Here is a 17994-nt window from a genome sequence, read left to right as displayed (position 1 = left end):
GCACTCACTCTAGATCACTAAGAAACGCAGCAATCATGGCTCTCTACGCTCAACCCCCGACATCATACTCCGACCCTACAACAGCTCCTATCGAGCAGTGAGTTTGCCGCTTACCACTCACTATGGAGACCAATCCATGTTCTCGCTTTCCTCCACCTGTGATGTCCATACTGATGTTATTATTGTGTGCGCATAGCCGATTCAACCCTTATTCTGACAATGGTGGTTCTATCCTCGCTATTGCCGGTAAAGATTTCAGTGTGATCGCAGGAGATACGAGACAATCCGAAGGATACAATATCCAAACTCGATATGCGCGAAAGGTCTGGCAATTGTAGGTTCACCTCCTCCTTGACGATTATCATCTGGTTTCTGCAGGAGGGAATGCAGTCGCTGACAGTCTTGGTTCTATCGACAAATAGAACCGATAAGGTCGTCCTTGCTACCAATGGATTCAGCGCCGATGGTAACAACTTTGTGAAGCGAGTCAAGCAACGATTAGAGGTGGGTCTCGACTTGCCGACGAAGGGAGATATCCCGGGAACAGGGGAAGGTGTACGGGAGTACTGACAATTGGACGTATAGTGGTACGAACATGCTCATCACAAACCTATGGGTCTCAAATCCATTGCTCGAATGATTCAAACGTTACTATATGGCAAACGATTCTTCCCCTACTACGTTTACAACATTCTCGGCGGTATCGAGGAGGATGGTAAGTGGTGGAAGTGCGGGAGACGAATCATGTTGGCTGATCTCATGCGTTATCAGGCTCCGGCGCTGTTTACTCCTTTGACCCTGTTGGAAGTTACGAGCGAGAAGCTTGTCGAGCCGCAGGTGCTGCTCAATCCCTCATCCAACCTTTCCTCGACAACCAAGTGTACTTCAAGAACCAACAACCTGAACCTGGAGCCGCTCCCTTTGTCGCCGGTAACCTCCCTCTCTCCACTATCCTTTCTCTCGTCGTCGACTCTTTCACATCAGCAACCGAAAGACATATCGAAGTTGGAGATGGGATGGAGATTTACGTCGTGATGAACAAGGGAAGAACAACGGATGATCTGATCGGACCGGGTATCCTTTCAGAGGGCATGCACGTTGAGGAGCTGGGCGCGTTGGGAGAAGGTGGTGGTGAGAGGACTTTCCTCGTAACCAGCCCATTGAAGAGGGATTAGAAAGTAGTTTTGTTGTACATACACCACCACCACCACATCATCATCATGCAAATGATTTTACGTAATGACTCATCACATGAACATAGGAAGTCCGACAGGTCGATTGCGGTATCTGGCTGATGTCTCGTATTGTCAAACCACCCTCAATTCAACGGGGAAACCCCTGACATGCATGATCTCAACAGGCTGCGTTCTAGATCGGTCACTTGGGAGTAATGCCCTTCGTGCGCAGGAAGGGTACCTGTATGACTCTCGTACAGCCCAAAACAAGCAGTCATCGGCCCGATCGCATTTTGGGCTGAGCTATAAACGTACGCTCGGCACTGCGCTTCGATGCGCATCACTCGTCGGTCAATGGTCGACAGCGGTCTTTGAGTGGATGAAGAACCGATACCGAATGGAAGTTATCGTAACAGCGAACACAACTAGTCACAAGATGAATGCGAGGTATATACGGCAGAGCAGCAACGTTGCGACCATTTTGTGGTTTGCATGCCGGGGCGATCGCCGATCAGAACGATGTATTTTTCTTCTTCGCTGTCCGGGGCTATGCAAGAGGAAGAAGACACCCTTACCCTGTCGTCAGGGTATTACACCGAACAGGTCCACAGCTGTTCGGTGCCTGATAGCGGTGGTACAGTATGAGTGAAGTAAAAGTCGCTTTTGGGTGATGCACCCAAGACAAGCACTGCATGCCTGTATGCATCATGTTCGCAGAACAGTCAGCAGGTGATATCGATGCAGTGTCTATATCCATACATTCCTATATACCTGTGTATCTATGGTACCTGGGTGGCAACGCGGTTTTGTACGGAGCCATGCCGTTAGCAACATTCGACAGGAAACCGAGGATGAAAATTCCAGATAAGCTGAACAACGGGTTGTCGGTCTGGATTGTCAATGACGCGGATCCTCCCTACAAAGGAACTTGCTTCTTGGCATTCCCACCCACAGACCGTGTACATTGTCACGCAGTGTATGGCGGTGGTTCACCTCTCAGTACATGGTGGGAACGAGATCAACCATCTGCATTTGCTGTACCAGCAATTTGGTACTCGGTAGGTTCGTTGCGGAGGTATAGCAACTTAAAGTAGGCGTCACACGTCACCGCAGCGTCTTTTCGACAGCAACGTAAACGGGGGCTGCGTAATATACCTCGAGTTACAACGACTACTCTAAATTTATTTCTACCTTTTAAACTATTGTACGTGTATCGGTGGTCATCATCATCATAGATACATACATACATACATCATCGAAGGCATAGATAGTCCATCATTCGCCTCCCATTCATTCATCTTGATCGTCGATCCGATAGATTCTTTTCATGCCTATTCCTGCAAAAGTCTACCCCACAATCTCATACCCTGGACTAGTGCTCGCTCAGGACACTCTCACACACACGACCCACACATCGCTTTACCATTATTGAAATAATCAATCACAAACCTTGACATCAAATCCATATCGATAACAGATAGCGCGCCCGCAAAGCAGTAGGACGTATATGCAAGTGGTGAGTAATCGTCTTCACGTTGGTCCGTGGGCATCATATCCATCAGACATATACTTCGCCTGCGCAACGCAATGATCGCTGCGTGTTGGCCGACTGCGCTTATGAGAGAGAACCCTACTCGTCGTCAGACCGACTTGCCTCGCTGTCCTTTCAACGAGAAAACTCGCTTTCCAACAATTCATGCCTCCTTTGTCATACATAAACACTCATGTAGAGTTACATTTTCTGATCATCTTCTTTCTCTTGGCATTTTAGCAACGTATCTGAGCGTAACGCGCCCTCAATACTCCTTTCGGCCGAGCCTTGGCTGGCCTCTTCACACAACACGATGACATCGCAAGTTGCTACCGCACTTCCACCACCTATCCGCATGCCCCTATCGACCATCTCTCCCTCTGCATCATCTTCTTCCTTATCGCGCAGCACGATATCAGACGACTCGAAAGCGAGACGTGAAAATCCGAGCTCGACCCCCTCGCGCACATCAAGTCGACCACCATCAAGTCTCGACGTCGTACCTGAAAACTATCACCATGCCAGCTCATCATCCTCACAGCCTCAACGCGGACCACCTCCATCTGCTTACAAGCTCAATGATGGTGGTGCGAATACCAAATCGACCAGACGAGTGGTCAGTGAATCTTCTCAAGGAGGTCGTGTAGAGTCGGTTGACAGTCAAGGAAAGAGATCGTCGGAGAAGGGAAAGGAAAGAGCACATTTGAATAGCGGAGGGCGCACAAGTGAATCGAGACCAAGGAAAGCACAATGGATTGTGGATCTCTCAGAAACTCAAGCAGGAGCGGAAGCATGGATGGATGGACATCGGGTCGTCCTTGCTCTAGGAAGTGAGTGGTTTTAGATTGCATCTCCATGCCTATCAACATGACTAACGGATTATCTTAATCAGGTGTAACAACAGACGCACTCGCACCAATATTGTACAACCCTACGTTTTCCAACACACTCCTACTTGTTGGCTCGAACGAAACACTCCCCGCGATCGAGGCTCTGTTATCTCCCTCGCACCTCATGTCATCTCCCGACCGCACAGTATACCCTACCATTCAACCATTTACGCTTCCGACCAAATCAAACGACAGTGCAGCTCACGCTCTTACTGTTCTCCTGGCTCAAGCAACCACTCTCGCTCAACAATCAAGATCCCGTTCCCGTTCTTCGAGCAACCTCGCCATGTCTGCGCAGGGCCGATCTAGACACAACTCGTTCGCATCGACGGCATCCAACTCGCCGCCGGGAACCCCACCAATCAGACGACGGGTGATGTCCAGCTTGGGTCTGAGCGCTGCTTCTCGCCGCGGCTCATTGGATTCAGTCGCAAGCGACAAAAGCACAACCGTTATCCCTTCATCAGCTGAAACCCCTAAAGCAGAACTGCCTCGGGGGCTTTCCGATTCATCCATGACTGCGACCAACGATATCACACCCCGCCCTTCAAGATCCCGCTTGGGTTCCGGCTCGAGGGATAGCATCATGGGCAGTCTTCTCAAGCTTTCCGAGGCGAACGACGCCAAAGCTACTTATTCCGGTCAAGGCAGTGCCTTTGACGCCGTCATCAACTTTGTCCCCTCTATGTCCGAGTTCCAGCCTCAGAAAGCCTTGCAAGAGATGCTGCACCAAGCGGTTGTCGTCACAACCGGTGTTGCCCCGCATCTGGCTCGTCAAGGAGGAAAGTCGAGCAAGGCCGAATCGACACCCGGCATGCCAATTAGTCTGATTCATGTCCTTCCTCAAAGCATGCCAGCACCTTTACCGTCCGTGATCGAAAGCTTCCTGCTCTCCCTCTTGCCAAGCTTCCAAGGTCGGTCATCGAGAGAGATTTTCGGGTGTGTAGTGACTACACCTGCTTGGTTATCGCCTTTTGTCGAAGTAAGAAGGAAAAGTCCGGCACCGGAAGACGATGTCAGCGGAGCAGAGGTCCTCTTGTTTGGTGGCGTCCGTTGCCCTCACCAAGTACTTGAAGGTCAAGGCGAACACTTCCGACCTCGAGCTTTCCTACCGAACTGGTCCGCGTGCATGTCGATGCCTGGTCTCGTCGCTGAAGCTCGTCGACCTGGGAGTGGAGGCGTGGCGGTGAAACAGCGTGATATGGCGGATCCCCCTTCAATATCTTACCAAGATGTAAAAGCTCGAACTCCACCTCAAACGGTCCAAGATAGATTAGCGTCTCCACTCGAACAGATTCAACCGAGACAGGTACAATCGATCCCTCGATCACAATCCATGCCTCAAGGTGTACTGGTCCAACGTCGATCGAAGCTGAGCTCACAAGTCGCTTCAGCGAGTGATCTAGGTCATTCTCCCACTACACCAGATCTCGACCCAAGTGTCTCAAGCTGTGCATCGAGCTTTGCACTGGGAGAGACGGGATCACAAGGATCTGCTTCAGGTTCAGGTTCTGGTTCAGGATCAGGATTAGGATCTGCGGGGGTGGTCAGTGTCGAGTCAAGAGGAGGATCGGAGAATGATGAGATGACTGGAGGAGCGGTTGCGACAGAGGAGAAAAAGAAGAGTCTGACGGGATGGTTCAAGAACAAGAGAAGGAGTATGAGGTTGTAGATGTGCCACTCAGTGTTGTTTTGCAGAGTTAGTTGCCTGTGTGTCAAGCTACCAATTTTTTCTCACTGCTATATTTTTGGGTACCGCTTTACTATTGTACCCACCAGTTTGCTATTAACACATTAACGATATCATATCGGCCATATCATACACATACATACATGCATAGGTTCAGTGACGTGTCCATGCGATCAGGCCCGATCAGTCAATTGATGTACACCGAGTGAAGTGACCGCACTCGGATCTCAGGGATCATGATAGTAAGTAGGCATTGACATCCCTCTAAAGCCCAGAAATATTATACACTGCGCACATCAAGAACATACCCTGTAGTATCCCATCTTGGTCTATCCTATCCTGTTCTGCCCTACACATAGCTCTACCCCGATGGGATGACCACTACTCCTCTTCCTCTGAACCCATCTTCGATCGCAACTCCACAAAGAAACCTCCTAATTGATCTCTGGGGATAACGAATTCCGTACTGAAATAATCTAGTTTTGTCACAAACGCTTCTGGTTCATGTTGTAATAGTTCTGGAAGATAATGGACCGTCTTGACGTATTCGGGCTTATCTTTCGATTTGTCAAGTTCTGTATAACATCGTAATTTGAAATTGAGACCTGGGGCACAAACAATCAAACAAGTTTCAGCATTAAGTCTCGACAACTCGGGTAGTCCGTTAAAAGAAGGGGTTACATAGTAGTCGGTCGGAGTAGCCGCAACTCACTTTGCTCGGCAACAGACATGATACAGTTGAAAGTCATTTCTTTCCCTAATCGAGATGGTTTGATCTTGACGTTCGGTATGCTCAACATTGTCAGATCCTCATAGAGCGCAATACAAGCTGCGTCCTTCTCTGATTCTTCGGCAGTTGTGTGGCTCACACCTGCGACTCCAGCGACGGAACTAGCGGTGGGTGGGACTGAACCTCTTCCGGATGCTTGGAGTGAGCGGGAATGTTCGACTTCCGCTTTGTATTCGCGTTGCAGTTGGGCGTCTGTGAAAAAAAATAGCTAAGCATAAATCACTCCACCCATACGTGATATTTTCTTTGCTCACACTTCTCATCCCGGTGTTTGCTCTCCGATTTGACCTTTGCCAATTCCTCCTTCAACGCTTTGATCTCCTTTGGATCCGCTTTTGACGATGATGAAGACGACGATGACGCTTCGAAAGGTCCTCCAGCCGACGGTAAGCCGTTCGCCTCCTTCAGTGCTTTCTCCAGAGTTTGGACTTTGGCTTGCAGCTTCTCGGTCAAGGCGGTCTGACTAGCAATGATATCGTTTTGCGCTGCGAGTTTGTCAGGTCGATCAGTACTTGCCCTCGACGGCAGGAATTGACGTGAACTCACCTTTCGCCTGTATCTCCGCTTTCTGCTTGTACTTCTCGAATAACCCTTCAACATCAGTCGATCTGGTCTTTGACAGCTCTTCAAATTGCTTCGAGAACGTATCCCTCTGAGTCCGTAATCTATCCCGTTCAGCTGTCATCTGCGTGATAGGCACAAAAAATTAGCTTGCCAACATTTGCTTCTATCATCGAAGCTAATGGAGGGTAACGTACCGCGTTCAGCTTCCGTCTCAGCTCTGCTGTTGAGCGCGTATCATTCGTATCGTCCTCCGCTTCTCCTGAGGCTTGTAATGGTCGTCCAACTTTGGAAGTTGGTTTACTCGACTTCTTCGGTCCATCTTCCTCGCCTGAGTAGCCTGTTGGCACGCGGCAAGTGAGCTTTCGCAGTTGAGGAGAACACACCAGTGACTAGCTTACCTCCGAAGGTATCGCCCTCCCCATCCGCCTCTATGCCTGATTTACTCTTCGTCTTTGTCGGAGGCGCATTCTCCTTCCCAACCTATGTTCGTCACACGATCAAGTCAGCTTGAGCACAACGCGCAGCGAGGCGTGGAGTCAGAAGCTGTAGCTAGTCGGTGACTTACCTTCTTGACCCCTCTTGAGGATGTGGGAGCTGCCATGTTGAACTGTCAAGGTATGGTTGAAGTAAAATGGATGCGACTGCGACAAAAGATAGCAGTGGCGACAACGCGCCTGATATCCTCGTGTTTGTTTACAACTTGAACTCGCTGAGAAGCGTGGTATCTTCGGTAATTCGGCGATATATCGCTTGTGGCATCTTGCGCCTGGTTGTAGCTGACGTCAATGGTGACAAGTCCACTCATCTTTATGATCTCTCTATAGCGGTATACTTGTACTCTGTGATCAATATCAAGCATACACACCACTCGGACCATGCCCATCACTACTAGACTGTATCAATAGCACACAGTCGCCTTTGCATCATGACTGACGACCCTTCCTCCGCTGCTGGTGGTTCGACACCGATGCCTCCACCTCAACCTTCACCAGCGGGCTTTCAGTCCGCCTCGTCCTTCCTCAAAACCAATGGCGCAGGACAGCCCACGAGCACTACATCAGGATCGCTGCGTAACGCTTCGGGAGGATTACCGCCTATACCTAAAGAGTCGCCCGCTCCTTCTCCTGCTGGGATTGAAGCGAACACTGCTACTGCTTCTGCTGGGCAGCCGCAAGTTGCTGGTTCGTCGAAACCTATCAATCGACCAGCAGCGAGTAAGAACAGTATAATCTACAGTGCTGTCCAGGTAAATTATGATTTAAATCTTTGGTGGAGAGCGGCGCTGATAACCTTTATTTGTGTGTCTTGTAGAGACGGAATCCTGTCCTAGGTTCGATTCGTAATGTTGGGATTGAGATTGGTGATATCGTAGCGGATTATCAAGTGGGAACGCATAACGGTGTGCTCTTCCTCAGGTGAGTAAGGGTGCGATATCCGTCACCTGTACATAGGCTAAGCTGACTCATAATCCTATAATATAGTCTCAAATACCACCGTTTACATCCGGAATATATACATCAACGTATAGAAAAGATGAGAGCGTCTTACAACCTGCGTATTGTCTTGGTCCTCTGTGATGTAGTAAGTGGTGATATCGTCTCCCCAGAAACACCAGAACACCTCCCTCCAGCTTTGTGGGCCATGACAACTCGTGGTGAAGCATATGGCTGACGTATCTATTCTTCGTCTACAGGGCGAACACCAACAATCCTTACGGGAACTAACCAAAATAGCCATCATCAACGAATTCACCGTCTTCGTCGCTTGGTCCAACGAAGAAGTGGCTCAGTACCTGACATGTTTCAAGGCTTTTGAACATAAATCAGCAGACACGTTGAAAGAGAGAGTACAGCAGACGTATCATGATCAACTACAACATGTGTTGACCAGTGGGAGGAAGGTGAATAAGACGGATGCGGATAATCTTGCTGCTCAATTTGGCGTGAGTTGCATGTTGATCATGACCACAGTCCCTACCTCCTCGTCTTTCAGCTTGTTGTGGTACACCTGTGTTTCATGCGATGATTTGCTGATGTGTCGTCCTGTTGTACTGCCAGTCCTTCGCTCACATATCCAAACAATCTGCCAAAGTCTTGTCCAACGTCAAAGGGTTAGGAGCTACAAAGGTCACTTCGCTCATTGACGCTTTCAACAAACCGTTCCTTGTCGGCGGTCTAAGACGAGACGAGAAGGCTAAGGGCACACCCGCTGTGATCAGTGAGAAAGAACGAAGAGCGGTCGGGTCTGCGGGTGATCAGGGGAAAGAAACGGCGGAGGTTGAAGCAGAACCGATAGGTAGTCCTGATTGGCCTGAACAGCCAGAAGAAGAAGAAGAAGAGGAAGAGGAAGAGGAGCAACCGATTCGACAGGCAAGAAGAAGAGAACCGAGTCGATCGCCTGGACTTAGTCCCGAGCTTGGAGGGGTGGACACGGAAGCGCTAGCTCTGGGGATATGGCAGGATCCATTAGATCTGGACGAAGACGAGGAAGATGGACCAAGTACGAAACGAGCGCGAGTAGGAGAATGAAGTTGAACGAGAGAATGAAGTTGAACGACAATAATGACACGAGCACACCCACCCATCACGAAAGACGATCACGCCATCCGTTTGACTGTATCTGTCATGCGTATCCCGAGTACAACGCGATCGAAACCTCTCGCCGGACTTCTGCACAGCTGTTTGCGTCAGCACACCGACACCGAATGTATTTATATGCTCGTTCTCGCTTTATCACCTCTTCCTTCTTTCGATCGATGACTCGCCCTCGGCGTCCAATCTCGGGAATATGCCGCAGCTTCCGGTCTAACGGTGAGAGTTTCGCCGATGCGAAGCATAGACTGAGGGGTATGGCGTTCTTTGTGTATTCTTCATGTCCGGTGTGCGGGGGTGGCTTGGCGGGATGATGTCTGTGCGACGGGCTGGTCAACATAGAACAGAATTAGAATGTGGAGCTAAGTGGAGGTCGGAGGCCGGCCATCGCGGAGAGCAGAAGACAGCCGACCGACTGCAAGCTGTACAGAGTGAATGCATGTCATATGGGATCGACTGGTACCTGGTATCGCTGTAAGAAGTTACTGTCACTTGGGACCCGGTAACACCGTCAACATAGTTTCTTTCCACAGGGGATAGATGAACAAGACACAGTACACAGATCATCACATCGCAATGCAGATGGTTATATCACCCACGTTTATGCTTGTGTTCTACTCAATGATCAATCAACGTTCATTCCTGCATTCATCATACATGATCGGGAATCTGAAAAAACGAAAAGGCACAGTCTGAAACGCCACTCTTGTTACGGAGTTGGATTGTTCCTGAATTGATTCCGAGACAAGAAACAGACGAGCGGGTTGAATCATTCAACATCAGATGTCTGTCCGCTCTTCCTTCTCTTTCCGTGCACTCGCATAGGCGTAGAGGTCAATGCGTTGCGATGAATCCCCACCCCTTATACAAACACACACACACACATACATACACGCCTACACACACAACACACCATCTGACACGTATTGACCGCACACACAGACACAACACACATGTGTCAAAGGCATCTCGGTGAGTTCGGTCCTCACGTCCGTCCGTTTCTGCTGCTGATGATTCCAACATTAGAAGTAATGCATCCACTCATTCCTATCTGCAATAGGAACGATGTTGACTCGGCATATACGTGCACGAACCATCACTTCAACCTATACAGACCGGTGCACTGCCTTGGTCGCCGTACGATATGGCTCTTGCGCCCCGTCGAACCGAACGGGGAGAAGCAGAAGCAGAAGCAGAAGAAGATATCACATGTGGTGGATGGCGTTATCGCTTGAAATTGAGGTCGACCTTGCACGGTTCGTTCAGATGATTGATTGATGAGCCAAGCGTCGAAGTCGATCGACAGAAGGACCCCAAAACCCAATTCGCTCTACATCAGTATCCCAATCCGCCACTACGGCAGTATGAGAGAAGGTGAGACTCTCAGAGATGCGATAGGAAGCAAATTGTGAACACACATCAGCTGCCAATCAGATCGACTGTAGGGCTTACAGTACTCACCCTAGTAGGGTCACTACGAAGCATGATGGATTGACCACCCTAAAGCGAAAAAGCCACTGATGAGGTAGTGATGTGATACCTGTACTAATCGCTGCTGTCAGCATGCTCTGCTTTACCGCCTTGCTCTTGCTCGACGCGGGGCAGACACTGTCCGTCAACGTTGATGCTATTATTGTCAAGCTGACCGGACCGACCCCGTGTTGGATTCGTTTCACCGACCGATCAGTCAAACAGAAGTCAAGACGTGATCCGATCGTACCGTATCTCCGAGGTGTACAGCTCCGGATGACCGATCCATACCTCACCAGATCAAGTTGAGTAATGCATGAGAGAAAGAAGGACATCACCGTCTCGTCAATTGTTTATTCAAAACATCTTACCCCTTGATCAGAAGAAATAAATAAATAAATCGATCATTGTTCCCTCTTACACATTCCTCTTTCTTTTTCTGTTTGATACACACACAGACAATAAAGTTACATACACAATCACACGGCTCTGTTTTATCCCTTGCTCAGCTTCAGCCTCTCGGACCATTCACTTCTTCTTCTTCTTCCTCCTGTTCTCTTCGTGCACTCGCACGTCCTCACCCCTTCACCCTCAAGCCGAGCCCACTTCCCCGGGGGCAAGGACAAAGACCAACCTACCGTGCATCGACTCGGACGTAAGTACCCAAGCACCCATCTGTTCCCTTCATTCCCTTCGGCATATAACTAACAATCACACAGACACACACATCCCATTTTTCCTCTCCTCACACAATCTATCTTTCTCATCTACACATCTACACACCGAAAGTTACCTTTGAAACTTGTTTGATAACACAACTTGTCATCATCCATCCTTATCACACTGTGTGTGCTTGTATCTTTTCCCGACGCCTCTGGTATTTACCGTATCGTATCGCATCTCATCTCTCCTCTCCTTCCTCCTCGTCCTCTATCTAAAGTCACCGACGCGATGTTTACCGTCCCGTCAACACCTCTTGGTCAGACGCGATCTGCCACCGGTACCAACAACTGGTCAAGGTATATCAACCCTCCTTCCCGATCCACAAACCCCTCTTCCTCTTTCAACAACAACAATCACAGCAACACACAACGACAACAACATCTCTCATCTACACCAACACCAACACCGACGACTACAATCACATCTTCGTCTCCCTTGTTACAAACTCCCTTGCCATACAATAGAAAGAGTTCGATCTCGACTTCGGTCAATCTGTCCACACCCACGTTGGAGACGGATCCACACAGCAGTAGCCCGATGCAATCTGCTTACCCGGACACACCTTCTCCTCATTCCACATACGGTGTCAACGGATCACTTATGGTCACTGGTCCCACTATCATGCAGTGAGTCACAGAAACACGTTTCATCCATATCTCTTATTGTTCTTTTGTCTTTGCTATTGTTTCATCTTTTATCCAATTCCTCTATTGTTCTTCTGTATCTACATAGGTACATCACTTGTTCTTGCAAGTGCATGTTCGTCGGCTTATTCTAGTGGCAATTAGAAGGAGATACATGAGGCGTGGTGTGAAAGTTGACTGGACTGACTCTTGAACCCTTTGCGCCGATCAGGTCCCACCCTCACTCCCACCATCATCACCCTTCTTCGGAATGCGGTCAAGATGTCTTCATGTCCCAGACCACACCCGGCAAGGCTCCTCGCCCACCTCTCCGTTCATCCCTCTCTCACAACGCGGCGATCCATTCTAGTTCTTCATCCACATGGCCGAGAAGAGTCATGACCACTACTACCGCCACCGCCACCACTGCGACTTCCTCTCTTCCTCCGCCTCCGCCTCCGCCTTCAGCAGCAGCTTCTATTGACAGTCGTACCAGTACGATCCGGTCAACTGCCAACATGTCCGGACCAAGCATGGGAACTGTATCGGGGAATACTACGGTGGCCACTACGGAATCTGCATCTGCATCAGCGCCCTCGGTAAATGGCCAGAATCAAACCCATCAGAACCATCATCATCAACACGAGGCATACACGTCTTTTGTACCTCCTCATCATCAATCAACCGCAACCGCAACTGCAACTCCTTCTTCCACTTCTACTTCTACTCCTCAAGTGATCACACCCGCCACCCATCCCCATCCCCAACCATATTCTTATTCTCATTATCAATTTGGTCCTCCCCCTCCTCCTCCTTCTTATACATACTCATCATCCGACAACAACAACAGCAACAATAACAACGGTTTGTCCCCTTACACACCTTCCTCTTACGGCTGGGGTAACAACACAGGTGGCAATCCCAACGCGTCCTCGCTATCATCGTCTTGGCCACCTATGTCGAGCTCGATCATCCATCCTCATCAACAGCAATCACCTTATCACTGGAGTATGCACCACATGGCCATGCCTGCCAAACAAGACGAACCAATCCTCGCCCCTGGCGAGCTACCCGCTCCTAGACCACCAATGTCGTACGCCGCTCTCATTGGCGAGGCTTTGTTGTTGGCTCCTCCGCCGCATCAGTTGTATGTGTCTGAGATTTCGGACTCAATCAAGAAGCGATATGCCTGTGAGTTGTGTTTGCCACTTTGAGTTTGAGTGCAACAAAGCTGACGTGATGTTTTCTCCTCGTCTTTTCTTGCTCTATTCCTTTCTCTAAACCATCCTTCTTCCAACCTCACCACACTTACTCATAACTTTTTCACCTTCCTCGTATCTCCACTATTGCTTTTCACTGTCTACAGACTACCGCCAAAACCCTACCAAGATCTACAACGGTGTTCGTCACCAAACTTCGATGTGCAAAGCCTTTGTCAAGCTCCCTCGACCTTTCGGCGACCAATCTGGCGGTGCCCGCAAGTGGGCCATCCGAGCAGGTTGCGAAACATGGTTCGCTGGTGGTGGGTACCATCCTCCTACGGTTCACTTGGCTAGCAGTGTGGGTGTCAAGCCGAAATCTGGAAAGGCGAAAGCCACAGCTCGCGCGAAGCAGCTTGCGATTGGCGTAGACAACGAGAGGAAAATGCTCCCTCCTCCCGACTATCCCCTCTCTGCATCCTCGGGAGAAGGTCCTTCTTCCGGTCCAGCATACGATGGTACCACTCGAGTTTCCTCCGCTTTCATGCCCTTCTCCAGCGGCAGCACGACAACTCCCTACTCAAACGATAACAACACCTCGTCATACGGTGCTCCTGCTCCTCCTTCTCAACAAACCACTGGTCATCTTCCTCCGGGATACCATTACGTTCCTCTCCCACCTTCGAACCAAGGTCAACCTCAACCACCGCCATTCTACCTTCCTGTCTGGGGTCCATACAACAGTCATCCTCATCACGGATACGGTGGACACGGCTATCCCCACACTCATGCCTATGGGCAACAACAACAACAACACAACTATCAACCTCCTCATGGGTCATATAACGGTCTTCAGACTTTCGATCCCGCAGGCTCCGAGTCACCGGAGGCTGAACAATGGAGGCCTCTTCCTCTCGCTAGTGATAATCGATCAAACGACGGTACTCACGTCGATTCAAGCTACGAGGAGATCAAGCTCGGCAGTGGCGGTGGCGTTCAACCTACGGCTCACTCGCCGGCAGATTCGGTGCATTCCTATCAGGGTGGCTCGATCCATAGTTCTCAGCACGGTAACTCGCCACAAACCATGTGATTTCTCCAGCCATACGGTGTACGATTCGATATACTTCATTTCTTTGTCTCGTTGGTTTCATACATACACGATATAGTCTCGACTGCGAGGATATGACGACATGACGAGGGGGTGGCAGCGGTGGCAATTCGATTGAGGTATCAGGCTGATGAGGCGGCAGGCGGCAAGGCGGACATTGACTTTGAAAACACAGTATTAGTATTTCGATCTTTTTTCTCTTCTTATCACACATCCGTCTCTGCAACCCCTTTCTTAAGAAGCAGAGACGATGTTGTATCTATCCTATCTTCGTTCGTTCGTTCGGTTTAACTTTTGACTTGACGATAGTATTAGTAGTAGTAGTAATTTGTTTCTCGTAGTAACAGTATCTTAGCTTATCTTTCCGATCTCATAACATGTCAGCGTATGAATACAGTAATCCCTATTTGCGCCGTTATTCGATGCTGATCAGGCTCGAGATACACCAATCATGTTCCATGCTACATAATGCATCCTTCCGATATTCTTCATCACGCTCGTTAAGTCGTTGGTTCACGCTTCTTCACTTGTTGACATTACCAGATCAGATAACAGATGGCCCTGCGAGTAAAACGCACAATCACCAACACATCAGCGACTGCTTCGCTCAATTCCACCTCGCTTTTCGATGCCTACTCACAGTAGTGGGAAACCAGCCATGAGACCTATCCAGAAGACGATATTTCCTACCGTCTTGTTCCTCCTCACAATCGGTAATCTCCCAAGTGCAATCATTGGTAATTGTGCCATCTGCCACAATTCCCCAATCAGTGTCACTCTACTTCAATGATATCTGTCCGATCGATGACAAGCTCACCTGCATCAAGAACAGATACGGTCTGATTTTCTTGGTGACTACTGCCATGACGAGTTCATGACATAGTGCGGATAGGAGGAAAGTAACGAATGCGGCGCTTGTCCGTGAGAGTTGAAGACTTGACATCGTCGAGGCGTATACGTGTCGAAGGAGGAATGTCTGCGAAAAGATAAGCAAGTCAGTACACTTCAAATAAGCCGGACAAGTCTTTTAAACGCTGGTCCAAGCAAGGATGATTGTAGGCCTTTGACGTATTGAGAGGGGGGCGTTATGCAATGATAAATAGTCTCATGAACAGCATGCACTCACATGCACAGGCTTGTTCCATTTTCGCGAGAACTGATCCCACGACGTCGAGTTCCACCAATCTTGGTAGAATTCACGATCGGCAAAGCTGTACAAACGTTACATCAGCTAGTTTTCCTGACGCATGCAATTTCTCACAGCTGACTTACTATGACAACTCTGCGAATCCTGTACACACACACTCGAATATGATGCTGCGGAACAAGTCAGCTTCTCCAAGCACCATTCGGTAGGCGACCAGCTCACTAGAAGATCCTATATTCACGTGTCAGCATCATAAAACGTAATTGGCAAACGGTACACTCACAAGAGGTAGTTGACCAGCATTGGCAATGCCAGATTCACAAAGCTTCTTACTAGCGAGTCTCCCTCTTTTGGCAAGACTGGCATGATATAGTGCTCGGTGACAGTGTAGATGAGCGAGAATGTACCAAAGGTCGCGACAATCTTCTCAAGTACTACGAGTGGGCGCATACTGCGTTTGTGCAGAAGCAAGAAGCAAAGCGTCAGCCTACCATCCATACCAAACCAATATGCGACGAAAATTGCACTTACGTGGTAGTCCTTGGGTATTCGAGCTGATAGACCAAAGTAGGGAAGAACATGAAGTCGACATAGTGCTTATAGGTGACGTTCTGAGGCCAGATCAGACCCCTCGCGCCATTGCTCTTCAACTCTTCTTGCATCGCATTGATATTAGTCGCGAGCAAAGCGATCTCCTCGTTGGACGACCATGCGAGAGGGTTTGGCGGACTGGGCGGGTGAGGAGAGGTAGTTGCGGAGGGTTCAAGAGATGTACCGAGCGGTAAATCCGGATGGGGAGCGGGAAGAGCATCTGTCGCAGGCGGAGCTTTCCTTCTGCCTGATAGATGGCTGGGACGGCGTCGAATCTCGGCAGAGGCGGCAAGCGAATCAGGTGTCCCGTCCTTATCTTTGACGGAAGACGAAACACCTGCGCTGGCTTCGGATAGACTTCCTAATCGTCTCCTCAAGGTCGCACTGGGGTCCTCGTAGCCCGCTGAATACTCGGTGGGGAAGTGTACGCTAGGTGTACCAGGTGCGGGCGTCCCAGGAGCGGAGGTACCGCCGGGTGTGATGCTTACTCCTCGAGCTTCTTCAGCCTCGAGATCAGCTTGACGGAGGGCGGCTTCCTCAACGAGCGCTTTTCGACCACCGGGGTACCGCGCGATAGCATCTTCCAACAGAGCCTTCTCTTTTTGGAGTCGGAAGTAGACGGTTGCGAGCATACCGTTGTGCGACATGTATGAGTGCATCTGAGCGTGGTAGGATGTGAGCGAATATTCATATGGGGGTAAACACAGAACGCACCTTCATCATGCTTGACATGGAATCTGGAGAGATGGTAAGGACGTCAGCGGGGTGCCCAGTGAGAGCAGAAGGCCTCACTCACGCAAAACGAGGAATCCCGACTGGACCCAATACCACTGTCTATGATACCCCCACCAAACAGCAGTCCCGAGGTAAATCGCCTGGAACACATGTTGTATGATCAACCCGGTCGGATAGTAGCTGAACCACTGATATTGGAGCGCCTTGACAAATGGCACGCAGACCAACATGACGGTCACCATGAGTAAGTCGGACAGTGCTAGGACGAGAGCGTCTCCTGTGATGAGACGACCAAAGTTCCATGATAGGGGAGTTCGGTTCTCTTCCCATGACTGAAGGGATGTGCGCAGGAAGAGTAGTCCAAGGCCTATATGTCAAAGACAGTTTTAGTATAAGCTATCGCTCCAATTCATCTCACCACGGTTAAGGCGAAGACCTCCACTCACCAATCCAGAAGAGCACAAAGAATCCTCTAAACTCGTCGGTCTGTGATTTCGCATTCGTCCTATCCAGCGCGGAAACCCTCGGCGTGAAACTCAAAACAGCTTTCAGCTGAGCGTTCGACGAAGACCGGAACGGACGAACACGGACCACTCCACCCGGTGTCGCTATGGTCGTGTCTGAAGTCTTGGAGAGGGTGGTGGTCATTTCGATAGCCTGAGGAGGGGAAGAAGGAGGGATGGTGGCGGGTACACTGGCAGTACTATCAGGTGGAGGCGGTGTGGAAGGAGCGCGCGAAGTGCTCCTAGAAATGGCAGCGTGTTAGTGATACAATGATGGTTTCTATGCAGAGGGTGTAGAGGGTACTCGGTGACATACCGTGTGGACACCATGATGACTGGTTGGATCCTTTGTATTGGGTGGCGCTAAAATGAGTGTGCAGGCTTCGGTCGGTTGGATGCAGTACAGAACGGTTGAAACGGGGCCCGAAGCGGTGCAGGTAGCTATGACGAGGGTCCGTCTGAAAGGAAGGGGTCAGAGCGAAGTTGACCCGAGGGTAACGAAGTGCTGTGATATCGCGTGAGTGGAGCAGTGGAGGGTCGTTTCCTAAAACTATCAAGTTGTGAACCAATGGATCCAGGATGAACAACAATCTAATGTCTAACTTTATGTCTATGTAAGATGGGTGGCGAGGGGATCTAGGTGCACGTGTATGTCTACGTC

General features: G+C 49.7%; 6 protein-coding genes across 6 annotated transcripts; 4 read left to right on the top strand and 2 right to left on the bottom strand.

Moving 5' to 3' along the window:
- Positions 1-35: 35 nt before the first annotated feature.
- On the top strand, positions 36-1175 carry CI109_105676 (uncharacterized protein; the record flags this gene model as incomplete). Its single annotated transcript, XM_032004181.1, has 5 exons — positions 36-97; positions 197-334; positions 423-504; positions 586-715; positions 772-1175. 5 exons carry the CDS (start codon positions 36-38, stop codon positions 1173-1175), a joined length of 816 nt encoding a protein of 271 aa, XP_031861412.1.
- Positions 1176-2762: 1587 nt separating this feature from the next.
- CI109_105675 (uncharacterized protein) lies at positions 2763-5268 on the top strand (the record flags this gene model as incomplete). The annotated part of the gene is made up of 3 exons (XM_032004180.2): positions 2763-2773; positions 2947-3536; positions 3599-5268. The coding sequence occupies 3 exons, from the start codon at positions 2763-2765 to the stop codon at positions 5266-5268; spliced, it is 2271 nt and encodes a 756-aa protein (XP_031861411.2).
- A 399-nt stretch (positions 5269-5667) lies between these two features.
- CI109_105674 (uncharacterized protein) lies at positions 5668-7241 on the bottom strand (the record flags this gene model as incomplete). Its single annotated transcript, XM_032004179.1, has 7 exons — positions 5668-5891; positions 5999-6268; positions 6331-6561; positions 6623-6761; positions 6835-6977; positions 7039-7120; positions 7206-7241. The coding sequence occupies 7 exons, from the start codon at positions 7239-7241 to the stop codon at positions 5668-5670; spliced, it is 1125 nt and encodes a 374-aa protein (XP_031861410.1).
- A 324-nt stretch (positions 7242-7565) lies between these two features.
- On the top strand, positions 7566-9168 carry CI109_105673 (uncharacterized protein; the record flags this gene model as incomplete). Its single annotated transcript, XM_032004178.1, has 5 exons — positions 7566-7886; positions 7952-8055; positions 8122-8221; positions 8334-8582; positions 8698-9168. The coding sequence occupies 5 exons, from the start codon at positions 7566-7568 to the stop codon at positions 9166-9168; spliced, it is 1245 nt and encodes a 414-aa protein (XP_031861409.1).
- Positions 9169-11652: 2484 nt separating this feature from the next.
- Positions 11653-14339, top strand: CI109_105672 (uncharacterized protein; the record flags this gene model as incomplete). Its single annotated transcript, XM_032004177.1, has 3 exons — positions 11653-12050; positions 12280-13238; positions 13414-14339. 3 exons carry the CDS (start codon positions 11653-11655, stop codon positions 14337-14339), a joined length of 2283 nt encoding a protein of 760 aa, XP_031861408.1.
- Positions 14340-14893: 554 nt separating this feature from the next.
- CI109_105671 (uncharacterized protein) lies at positions 14894-17663 on the bottom strand (the record flags this gene model as incomplete). Its single annotated transcript, XM_065967710.1, has 11 exons — positions 14894-14918; positions 14998-15107; positions 15175-15333; positions 15484-15568; positions 15630-15674; positions 15788-15955; positions 16036-16754; positions 16810-16832; positions 16892-17197; positions 17277-17575; positions 17650-17663. The coding sequence occupies 11 exons, from the start codon at positions 17661-17663 to the stop codon at positions 14894-14896; spliced, it is 1953 nt and encodes a 650-aa protein (XP_065823782.1).
- Between the last annotated feature and the right edge of the window lie 331 nt (positions 17664-17994).

Source organism: Kwoniella shandongensis, chromosome 10 (genome assembly GCF_008629635.2).
Source record: "Kwoniella shandongensis chromosome 10, complete sequence".
NCBI lineage: Eukaryota > Fungi > Basidiomycota > Tremellomycetes > Tremellales > Cryptococcaceae > Kwoniella > Kwoniella shandongensis.
The sequence above is the reverse complement of the archived record's forward strand: the minus strand, read 5'-3'. Positions and strand labels throughout refer to the sequence as shown.